The sequence below is a fragment of the Ochotona princeps genome, chromosome 1, assembly GCF_030435755.1.
Source record: "Ochotona princeps isolate mOchPri1 chromosome 1, mOchPri1.hap1, whole genome shotgun sequence".
Lineage (NCBI taxonomy): Eukaryota > Metazoa > Chordata > Mammalia > Lagomorpha > Ochotonidae > Ochotona > Ochotona princeps.
The window spans coordinates 45,046,078-45,058,798 of NC_080832.1; the positions used below are offsets into that span (position 1 = coordinate 45,046,078).

Genomic DNA, 12,721 nt, shown 5'->3' on the forward strand with positions numbered 1-12,721 from the left:
CCTATGTTATTCCGTAAAGGGGTGGGAGAGTGGAGAAATCTTCCATCGCCCCAGAAGGTGTGAAGATCATTGATGGGAAGGTAGAAAGGTACAAAATTAACATAAATCGATAGCCCTAGTATTCACAAACAACTCCATGGCTGAGAAAGAACTTGGAAGATCAGTCCCTATCAAAATAGTGGACAAAAACCTTAAACACCTTAGAATAAAACTAACCAAAGACATAAAAGAACTCTATGAGGAAAATTGTAAACACTAATAAAAAGATACATGTCAGTCACGGAAAGATGGAATAATTTATCATGCTCCTGGATAAGCAGAATCAACATAATCAAACTGTCCATATTACCAAAAATAATACACAAATTCATGTGATCCTAATCAAAATCCTAACATTCTTCTCAGAGCTAAAAAAGATGATACAAAAGTTCACCTGGAATCATATGAGAGCACGAATAGCCAAAAGCTGAAGAATAAAAATAAAGCTGGAGGAATCACCATTCCAGACCTCAGGATACACAGCAAGGCAGTGGCCGTCAAAACAATCTGGTACTGATACAGAAACAAAGATCAATGGAACAAAACAGAAATCCCAGAGGTGACAAGCAAACTGAAAACAACCCAGGAAAAGAGGTTGGTCTCTTCCGTAAATGCTGGTGAGACAACTGGATAGTAGTTTTTAGAAGAAACAAGACTCCTACCTCACCTTATGTCGGGGAATCTCCGGACCCGCGGAAGAAAACCAGACGCTGAGTGAATGTGTAGAAACTCTTTATTCCATCAGGCAGCATGCAAACAGGAAAGCCGCCTGCGCCTTCTTTCTCTCTCTCCGTCTGCCCTCTGCTCCAGGACCCAACCTGCTTATATGTAACACCTAGCCAATCAGCTAAAAGGTCACCCCTGCACGTGGGAAGCGACCAATCAGCTAAAAGGTCACCCCTGCACGTGGGAAGCGACCAATCAGCTAAAAGGTCACTCCAGCAGGCAGGACAGGCAGCCGTGCCCCAAGGGGAAGACACTTCCTGAACTTGTTTACCGCTGCCCTCGTGCTGTGCTAGACAGCCCCATAGATCATTAGGCGCTCTCAACAACCTTACACAAAAACCAGTTCGGAATGGATCAAAGACCCAAATCTGTACCCAGAAACCAACAAAACAAAGGAAAACATAGGTAGGAAGCACATTTTTGGTTCGATAGGCAGATTTTAGAGGAGAGACAAAGGTCTTCCATGCACTGGTTCACTCTCTAAATGGCCACAATGGCCAGAGCTGATCTGGGAGCCAAGAGCTTCTTCCAGATCTCCCACATGAGTGCAGGATCCCAAAGACTTCGGCCATCTTCCACTGCTTTCCCAGGCCCCACGCACTGAGCTGGATCAGAAGTGGAATAGCCTGGACACAAACTGGTGTCCATATGGTACGCTTGTGTGACAGGGTGACGTTAGCTTGCTGAGCCATTGTGCTGGTCCCCCCAAAAAAATAAGATTGGTAAAGGCCTCCTCACACCAGGCCTAAGTGCCATGTATTAAGTTCATCTTTTTGACAACATATTAGATTAAAAATGGGCCAACAGCTGAGTAGTACATGTTATACTTCTTTTAAATTTCACAATCACTCTTAAATTGTGTTAACTTTGCTTTTCTGTTCCAGCATCCATAGCAGATGCTGTGGTTCTGCATTAATTAAAATTATCACAAATTATATATCCTAAGCCCTGTGGACGGTGTTAACATCAGAGTCCCTTGTATCTGATTGGTTTGGTTTTACAAGCAATTTATCTGTATATTTATGTATGGATGCTTTAATTGCAAAACACTTTGTAAGTTAATATTTAATAAGAAATAATTTGCCTGGAAATCTTCTGTTCACCTGTCAAATTCTTCACATTTGGTGCTATGCTGCACATGTCAAAGACAGCTATCAGGCTATTTTTTCACATATACATCTCATCTGTAACAACACAGGCAGATTTATTTATCACTGTTATTCTTCAGAAAAATCATCTTTACTTACGCCAAGCATAATCTCTATAGGTAAACTCTCATTACATAGTTGACCTGCAATTAGCTCTTGGAAAAGTTACAGGAGCATGAGTCCACCTGTATCACAAAGCCACTAGATTAAATTACTTGAAAATAGGGTCCAGCATGATAGCCTAGTGGCTAAAGTCCTCACCTTGAATGAGCCAGGATCCCAGATGGGTGCCAGTTCCCATCTAGCAGCTCCACTTTCCTTACTAGCTCCCTGCCTTTAGCCTGGGAAAGCAGTTGAGGCCGGTCCAAAGATTTGGGACCCTGCGCCCGCGTGGGAAATCTGGAAGAAGCTTCTGGCTCCTGGCTTTGGATTGGCACAGCTCTGGCCATTGCGGCCACTTGGGAAGAGAACCAGCGGAAGGGAAATCTTCCTGTCTCACCTCCTCTCTGTACATGTGCCTTTCCAGTAAAAATAAATGTCTTTAAAAAATTACCTGAAAATAAGCGATGAGAACTTTTAATAGATTTAGTCATCACTTTGAGACGTGACCTCAAAAGTAAACACTGGTTAGATATTAAAAAAAAAAAAAAGCTTTTAAAAGTAATTGTAAAAGAAAAAACTAGGTGGTTCAATTGCGGCAATTATTAGTACATATATAACATAAATGAAGTTTCTTGATGTAGACACAATTGGTAGTTCTAAGGATGAGATTTCTAACATTTCACATAAACAAAACAACAACCAAAAAAGATTTTTATTTGAGTCAGTTATAGAGAGAGAGAGGGATAGGGAAAGATCTTCCACCCTGGTTCATTCTAAAAGGACTGGGTCAGGCCAAGTCCAAGCATCTGGAATGTTTTCAAGTCTCCACATGGGCGTAGGGGGCCCAAGCACTGCTGCTTTCCCAAGTGCATCAGAGGGAAACGGATCTGCAGTGAAGCAGCTGGCACTCAGCTGGTGCCCCTGTAGGATCTCAGTGGAGCAGGCAGCAGCTTCATCTGCTATGTCATAGGCCTAGCCCCACAGAACATTAAAGAAAGCATTTTCTTTCAAAAACACTTGCAATAAGTTGATTGGTTTTAGAATACTGGTAGTTACAAAATTCCTAATTAAAATGTGAACATAAAGAATAAAACTTATGAAAAGTATAAAGCAACTAGTGTTCATGAAGAATAAGTTAATCTTGGTACAAAAATTTTGAAATCCATGCACATAAGGGACACTATGTTCACCAGAAACGTTAAAATTGTACATGAATGCCAAACTCTTTTTGCATCAAAATGGCATTATTTCCCATACATTTTGAAGCTCCTTATCATCCCATGTAGATAAAATACATATGCATTCACGTCTTAACTGAGATTTACACATTAGTAGCCAATCTTGCCTCCTTTCTTAAAGTTACCCCATACAAACATTAGGCATGTAGCATCACCGTACCCCAACAAGAGACAAAACTATTAGGATTCTGAACCTCAGCGTTGCTGACACGTGCGGCTGGGGAGGTCCAGTTGACAGGGCCGGGGAGCGTGTGCAATGCGCTTGGCAGCATCTTCTGCACTTCCCACCATGTGTCAGTGGCCTCCTCTCCACCATCCAATGTCACTAGGAGGCAGTATCTTTACTCCTGAGGACCACTGTATAGGACAAATGCTTTCTCAGAATCTCCAAGTAAAGTCTCATCTTTCAATTATTTGAAATTAATTAAAATGCCAAGATCCTCTTTGGAGACTAGCTACTATACAACAGTATTGCTGTCCACCCACAGGAGGTTTTCATGACAGCAATACAGCCCCTACATGTACAGAAGAAAAGTAGCATTCACATAATACTATAGTCCATGAAAAGAGTATATCTTTATTGTTTTCTGTTCATACATGTTATCTCAATTTTCAATAAAACTCAATAAAGTTTATTCCTTAATCATAAAAACTCACTGTACACATTATTTACATGTTGCCAAAGTCTACAGCCATACAAAACATCACAAGGATTTTACTGACTCTATGCATGGTACCATCACACAGAAGTAGGGAATTAAGTAAGTAATATACATTCAGAGATTATAGTTATCCACAGTGATTTTGGCACTGTTCATTAATGTTTTCCTCTCAGAAATGGGCACTCTTGTCTTAGTCACAATTTGCCAGAATTTGTTATTCACATTAAAAGCCAGGTTTTAAACTTTCTAAACAGTATTCAATTAATTTAAAGCAATGCAACACAACCAGAATTGGAAAGATGTTCAAACCCTCCAACCTCTTGCTACACAAGAAGCTGCCAAGCACGAAGAGGTATCACCTGGTGATTTGTCCATTGTGGGGACTGTCAAGAAACCATTTACGACAACATCCTCCAGTACACAAGCAGATACAACACTTCTCTTGAAAAATCATCAGTTCTTCTGAGGAGTGCAAAGGGAGTCTTGACGATGAAGTCTGTGATGATTCAGCAAGAACTGTAGAATGACCAAGGCCATTCCAACAGCAGATTGTACTGGCAGCTGGGCCCATAGGAAAAGGTTTTGAAATGCCTAGGTTTGAATTCAGAACCTGTACGAAACTGTTTTAGGGTCTTGTTCTAGAACAATGAGACTCAGAACCAGGGCTATAGATCTACTTGAATTTCTACAATGTTATGAAATAAAACTACATGTTTTAGAAACATGTACTATATCCTATAAACCTTTAGAAACTTGCACTATAACCCAGTAATTTATCTGACTAAAAATTTAGTTTTGATAAATATTAAAATCCTTTCACTTCAATTAACCCCACTAAACTCATTAAAGTTGCATAAATTCCAGAATGTTTATGAAACACTAATATCTACCATGTTTCACAGAACACATAAACTCAGTCTTAAACTAATATATATATCAATACGTGATGGACCACAATCTAGGGGAACAGAAATAGAAACATTTTCTGACAAAGTTTAGATATGCTGTAGCTTTACACAAAACTTCTGCAATAAATTAAGACTTTAAAAAAGGTCTTACAGTGTAAAAAAGACTATGAAATGTAAAGTAACATCACTGGACCAAAATTCAGTTTAATCACTTTTATTTCAAGTGTATTCTTAAAATCATAAATGGGGTTCTGAAATATAAACTTGAAATACGTATTCTTCATAGTTTTAGAATTCAAGCAAATCCAGACCATGCTTCCAAATTCCAGTCTTCTTTGCTACCTTTTTAGATTCCAGAGACCTTGCATTTATACTACGGCATTCAAAATGTACAATTTTGGAAAATCAGTTGCACATGTGCTGACAAGAGAGTTTTCTGAAGAGTAAACCAAATGTAAATAGTGATTTCTCACTGGGGATCAGCAGTGAGGGAGAAATATTAAACACCGATCAAGAAATCATTTATTCATTTCAGAAACAACAGAACCAGTGCTGTTCTCTATTTTAAGACAATGTACAGCAGTAAGCTATTTTTGCAGACGTTGGTAATATTTTCTTCCCCATGTAGGTCTCAATACTATTTAAAGGTCTTTTATGCAAAGTCACCATTGGGATTTACTGAATAAAATTCTGAGTGTTATTCCACAGAGAAATAGGTCACTTTTGAGGAACAGATCTGATTCATAACTTTCCTCAAATGCTTATTTTAAATAAAAAAGCTAATGGAAACACTTTTAAAACTAGCTCTGGGGTGCTATTTCAAATGCTAACTGTCAACAAAAAAAAAGGAAATCAAAATTGCTTTCATTTTTAAGAAAATTTTCTATCTTCACTGTAATATTACAACTTATTCACCTTTTTTGATCGCCTAAATATTTAAAGGCCTAACGTTTTGTATTTATCAGTATATATGTGGAGTTCTTTTTCAAATGATCTTCACAACTCAGACATCAGATAACAGACGCCACAGGACACTCCTAGGTCGCGCCGTCTGAAGATAATGAAGAAAGAAATGAAAATGGACGGATATATGAAGGTAGGTATTCCCTCCGCCTTCAAGGTGAGAAAGGTCTTATTACGTCAGCAACAGAGGACTCTGTTCCTCTGAAGTACTCTCAAATTTAGAACACTTCTACTTCATAAAATCAACATATCAGTATTAAAATTAAAAAGTTTGGTCACTAGGAAATATTGAGCAAAAATGACACTTTTCTCAACAACCAAGACTCTTCTAATCACCCTCACTGTTCCCCACAAAAACAGGGGAGTAGTAGAGGCTGAAGTCCTTAGGTCTGGAATTCCAGTTCCTAAAACATTTGCTATTTGCTCAAAGCTGCAGGTCTGTGTATTTCCTTCTCCAATACTTCCCCCATTTATAAGTTTATTCCCATACATACACATGTGCACGCACACACACACGCACACTCACTCATTCTCAAGTAAGACACTTTTTGTATTTGTTGATAAATTATGAGGGTATGAACTAGGTGCGTATAGGGTTTCATGAATGTTTTGTAAACATCAGAGTCACTTGGGTCCTTTTCTCCGAAGGCCTGAAGTCCTATTACACAGTCGGGGACAACTACTTCCCCAGACGTTGTTCGCAGGCTGCATATTGACGAAGCGCAGAGAAAAAGTCCTCATAACTGATGTTAAGGTGGGAAGGCAAAGAGCTGAAAGGTAAGCACACGGGAGCAAAAAAAATTAATTAAAGGACATACCATAATTTGGTGGGCAGAATCAGGATAACAATAGAATAAAGTAAAAATTACAAGCAGAATATGCCAAATCACTATACTAAAAATTTGTTAAACTGTGAAACAGTTCAAGCAAAAATTAAACTTCCACTTCTTTCCACAATAAGAAACAAGTTAGATTCACAACCCATTGAAGAATAAGCTTAGAGTAATGCCAGCTGGAAATGTAAGTTTATAAAGGAACTCATTCACACCCACATTTAAGAACTCTTATGGTCTAAGTCACTACTGCTTGGAATGTTTTATGCAAAAAAGCCAGGCTTACATTTGGGCCAAGCTGCACAGCACCCCCACATTATAACACACTGAGGCTACCAAGAAATAAACACGGATCTCCAGCACTTCCAGCTGCTAGGAGGCAATCAGAACATAAAAATATGTACTCTTAAGACAGAGAACAGACCAGAGGACTCCCCTATAAGCATTAATAAATAAATAAATAATCTTATTGGAAAGCCAGATCAGATTTTTGAAGAGGAGAGACAGTGAGAAGGAACTTCCATCCACTGGTTCACTCCTCAAGCGGCCACAATGGCTGCAGCTGAGCAGAGCCAATCAGAAGCCAGGGGCCAGAAGTCTCCTCTGGGCCTCCCACATGGGTGCAGGGTCCCAAGGCTTTGGGCCATTCTCCTCTGCTTTCCTAGGCCACAACAGGGAACGCAATAGGAAGCGGAACAGTTGGAACATGAACTGGCACCCATGTGGGATCCTGATGCTTCCAAGGTGAGCATTTAGCCACTGAGTCAAAGCGGCAGGTCTCCCCTGTAAGCATTTTACCACTTAAGCTTTCAATAATTAGTATTGAAAATATATGTATACAGCTCTTTAAGAAGCTCTGACAATCCCAAGAAGTATCCAAGCCACACCTCTGACCAGCAGAGGTGTCACATTCAGAGAAAAGATAAAAGAGGGACTTATCAAATCGCCCATGAAAGAATTTGATTTACGTGAGGTAGAGTCTTCTGCATCCTTCCTCTGACCACCAGAGCTCCGGAAACATGTCACTCACTCCCCTCTAATTCCTTATTACCCTGAGATTCCCCGTCACCCACCTATGTGTCTCTACTGAAACGGTATCCTCAGAGGATACCTTTTACGACATTCTTGCTAAAGTTTGCTTCAAATTAATTCCTCAAACTTTCCACTTTCCTAACTTTCTCATTTGGCCCTTATTCTGCTCCCTCAAGATGCACTGTCATTTCCATTTTATGCCTCAGAAGCCATTTTGCTATTTCGCAGTCTGTTCTCTGCAGCCCTGTCCTTCTATTTCTCTGTGTTATGACTGAGACTGTCAGCATGTGCTGACAGCATGGTGCTGGGTGGTGGAGGGTACAAGCACACAGAGCAACTCTCCATGTAACAGGAAAGAGCTACAATAGGCACAGGCACTGAAGAGCTAGGTATCTGATGTCTGTTTTCAGATGTAACACCCAACTCCATAATAAAACGTCTATTTCATAAAACAGAAAAAGTTAAGTAACTTTCTAATACCATGCTCTTGACCTATATAACCAAAATGTAAATATTTCCGACTTCGCAAGATGTCACTGCCTGCTGCCAGTCATACAGCTGCCCAGAAAGGCACCTAAAATGACTTGGAAAACCCTGAGAAAACCAGAGAAGAGAAATGTGCCTCTTCCACAGGGACATTCACAGTCTCAATTCCATGTAGTACATGCTTAAGCAATGTTTCTTCTCCAATTTTATCCACAAACTGAGAAAAGGGGACCAGATAATTCACAATAATTTCCTATTCACACTAGCCGCTCTCTTCTGTCATTTTGACATTTTTTTCTCCCATCTGACCCAAATTGAATTGCTTCTTAAAAGACAACCCTCCATACACTTTGCAGAGAATCTCTCTTTATATATATACATATATATATATATATATACATATATATATATAATTTTGAACTATGTGGTACAATTTCGTATAGATTGGGATACCCCCCAAACTCCCACCCCTGACAGATTTTCCCCATTTTACTAAATGGTGCAGTATTTCATAAGGAATCACAATTCTATCAGTCTCTTATTTAAGTGTACCCCGACACTGTCATAGACACAACTATTCCCCAGATTCTGATATCCCCAAAAATACATTTTTAGCTTTGATTCCTTATCCAATCATCAATCCTACATCTTTACTTGCCCTAATGAGTGTTTCCATTTAAAGAGATTAGAGTCTCAAAGGCATCTACACCTTCCTATCAAAAAATATGTATTCCCCAGAACCAGTGCTCTGAATCAATGGGATAAAGTGCCATTTGCAAAACTAGCATCCCCTACAGCAGATGCTACTTCCATTCTGACCAATCCTCTTCCGATCCAGCTCCCTGCTAATGAACCTGAGCAAGCAACAGATGACTGACAAAATACTTGAGCCCTACCACCCATATCGGGGAGAGGGATGGAATCCCTAGCCTTTGGACTGGCTAACCTGGCTGTTGAGAGCATATTAGGAGTGAACTAGTAGGTGGAAGAGGGTGTGTACCCCTTTACTGTTACTCTGCTTTTCAAATACATATATCTTTATTTTTTTTTAAGATTTTTTTTATTATTATTATTATTGGAAAGCCGGATATACAGAGAGGAGGAGAGACAGAGAAGAAGATCTTCCACCCAATGTTTCACTCCCCAAGTGAGCCGCAACAGGCCGGTACACGCCAATCCAATGCCGGGACCAGGAACCTCTTCCGGGTCTCCCACGCGGGTGCAGTGTCCCAAAGCTTTAGGCCGTCCTCGACTGCCTTCCCAGGCCACAAGCAGGGAGCTGATGGGAAGTGAAAGCTGCCGGCGCCCACATGGGATCCCGGGGCTTTCAAGGCTAGGACTTTAGCCGCTAGGCCATGCCTCCAGGCCCAATACATATATCTTTAAAAAGCAGTAGAAGATGGCGCAGGTCCACCAACCCCTGCAACCCATGTGGAAGACCAGGAGAAGCTCTGGCTTCCCGGCTTCGGGCAGGTCAGCTCTGGCAGCTGCAGCCACTTGGGGAGTGAATCAATAGATGGAAGATCTCACTGTCTCTCCTTCTAACTCAACCTTTCAATTAAAAAATAAATATAAATATTTTTTTAAAAAAATTATACTCAACCCTTCCTGAGTTTTGCCTCAAGACATATTTTAACCATTTAGTCTTAAAAATTCAGTAATCATTTAATGTCTTCACTAGCTTTAATCAAAATTAGTAAAGCTCTCAGGCCAAAAACATACATACTTGGTAAGTATTTCTTTAGACAGATAAAATCTGCAATATTTCCCTTCTAAAATCCAGGGCTTATATATAGTTGAAGCTACCCAGTCTTTCCATTATTATTAATCTGAAATTGGCAAACGCATTGCCTGGTATACATTTTTATCAGAACATAGTCGGGCTCACTTGTCTTACATTGTTAAGCTATATTAGCAAAGTTAAATTGTTCAAATAGAGCGGAAGAGTTGCAAGACACTGTATGGTCTGCAAATACCAAAAGTTTATTATCTGACCCTTTACAAAGCAGTGTGTTCTCTCCACTGTATTTTTCCTAAAATTACAGCTATGATCCTTTCACTTGTCTTTTCACGACACCCTCCCCAAAACTCAAACCACTGTAGTCTGTAGCTTCCAAACAAATCTTCAAAAATCACTAGTCCCATATTACCCACAGGCTGAACAGGCTCCTACTGCCTCTCTACTGTTATACACAGTCCTTATGTTGGTATTTAAGAAACTGTGACACACACACACACAAGACGAATGCTTTCATTTCTTAGTACTGCCTGACATTGACTCTTTTCCTTGGTATGCCTAGTTCCTATCTCTTTAAGACACTCTTGAGGTCTTTTCCTCTCTTGCCCCCCAACCCTAAGATTTATTTTATTTATCTTAAAGGCAGTGACACGCACAGAGGAAAAGACATCTTCCACCTGCTGCTTCATTGCCTGGAACCTGAAACTTCATCCAGATCTCCATGTACTTAATCCATCTTCCATTTTTTCCCTGGGATTACAAGCAGGGAGTTGAATCAGAAACAGAGTAGGCAGGACTCAAACAAATGCTCTGATACGGGATTCCAGTTGGGGAGGTCAGGGCTTAACGTTCTGTACCATGGCATCGGCCCTGCCCCAACTCTTTTTTTCCCCCCTTTCTATTATTCTCATCTTTTCTTTAAATAGGGAAATTCTACACATTTTATATATGCTGGATCAAGCCCTATTTTTTTCTGTAGAATCAACAGCGCAGACAGCTGCAAGGGTAGCTCTTACTCCTGATCTCTGAAGACACTCAGTGTCAATACAAAACATCTGGATACAAAACATGTATATACACTCTCTCGGGTCTAACTCATTTATGTAGGCCTTTACCTATCATAACAATAAGTGACAAAAGGGACCCAGCAGTATGACTTGATTTTTCAGAATTGAATATTTTAAATTACTTACATAATCTCAGTCAATCTGATGTGCCAGGGAAGAAAGCCTAATGTGCTGTCCACAGGACCAAACTTCAATACTAAATCAGGATCAGGGAAACCATTTGAACCTTGGAAATAAAGAAATACGTATGAACTTAAAGCATTGCAAACAACAAAAATGGCCAAGAACAGAATTTTCTTACTAAAATTGGTTCCTTATACCTGTTTTCTTCAGAAGCCCACAAACTTTAATATAAACATTAACTTCAAATGTGGAAACTTTTTTTCCTTCTTTTAAGGTTTATTTTTATTAGAAAGGTAAATTTACAGAGAGAGACAGATCTTCCATCCACTAGTTCACTCCACAAATGACCACAACAGCTGGAGCCGAGCCAATCTGAAACCAGGAGCCAGGAGCTTCCTCCGGGACTCCCCTGCAGTATAAGGTTCCAAGGATTTGGGCAGTCCTCCTCTGCTTTCTCAGGCCATCAGCAGGATGGGAAGTGAGGAGCCAGGAAACAAATAGGTGCCCATATGCAATGCTGCTGCTTGCAGGCAGAGGAATTCTCCAATTGAGCCATTGTGCCAGCCCCCAAATGTGGAAATTTTCTGACTACTTGTTAATGAGGAGTAATCTCTCACCCTGAATCCAAGAGGTGTATCCTCTAAATGTCTTCCTTTCAAGACTTGATTTAGATACTCTCTCAGCATCCTAGGGATTACCCTGCCCCAAGAGTACAACTGTTGATTCTACCTCTAGACTCAAGTAAACTCTGAAGTGAAAAGGAACTTAAAACATATCTACACTTTTTCCCCATGTCCCTCATTTTACAGCTAAGGACACAGACTGACTCGTAGTTGTACAACACAGATGTTTTCCACGTAGCCTGAGCCAGCTAGGAGAACAAAAATGGACAGGTATACATCCATTCTTTATGTTTTATGAACCAGCTTACCTATGAGATCAGGCTTAAAAATACAACATCCTCAGTTCTGCTACTAATATCATTGTCACATAAACTCTCCAAGACTGAGCTACTTCATGTCCAGAATAAAGATACTAGACAGGCACATCCAGTGGTGACGTTAAAAAATTATTTCCAAAACAATTCCCTTTAAAAGTATATGTTGGTAGAGTGGAAGAACTAAACAAAACAAGTGGAAAAACTAAACAAAACAGACACTCTTCAGCTACCTAAAAAAAAACTCTCTTCAGTAAAACATGACAAGAAGGAACTCCTGACATCAGGGAAGTAAAGACAGTAAAAAGTCCTCTCCCACAGACATGTATCAAACAGTACAAAACCAAGCATTCAGTGGTAGTGGATAACGACCAAAGATAGGTAATTATAACTACTGTATTAAAAACTAAAGAGCAGGGCCCAGCACAGTGGCCTAGTGGCTAAAGTCCTCGCCTTGAACGCCCCGCGATCCCGTATGGGCGCCGGTTCTAATCCCAGCAGCTCCACTTCACATCCAGCTCCCTGCTTGTGGCCTGGGAAAGCAGTCGAGGACAGCCCAAAGCTTTGGGATCCTGTACCCGCATGGGACCTGGAGGAAGTTCCTGGCTCCTAGCTCCAGATCGGCGCAGCACCAGCCGTTGTGGTCACTTGGGGAGTGAATCATCAGATGGAAGATCTTCCTCTCTGTCTCTCCTCCTCTCTGTATATATGACTTTGTA

The 12,721-nt window shown here is 40.3% G+C and overlaps 1 protein-coding gene across 1 annotated transcript in view; it reads right to left on the minus strand.

Annotated features, from left to right (window-relative positions):
* Positions 1–5,021: 5,021 nt before the first annotated feature.
* NUS1 (NUS1 dehydrodolichyl diphosphate synthase subunit) overlaps positions 5,022–12,721 on the minus strand; it is a 28,571-nt gene continuing 20,871 nt past the window's right edge. The window contains exons 4-5 of the mRNA XM_004597583.4: positions 11,069–11,168; positions 5,022–6,556 (exon numbers count right to left, since the gene is read on the minus strand). Of these exons, the coding sequence (XP_004597640.2) occupies positions 6,466–6,556; positions 11,069–11,168 (191 nt within the window). The 3' untranslated portion in view covers positions 5,022–6,465. The remainder of the gene's footprint in view (positions 6,557–11,068; positions 11,169–12,721) is intronic.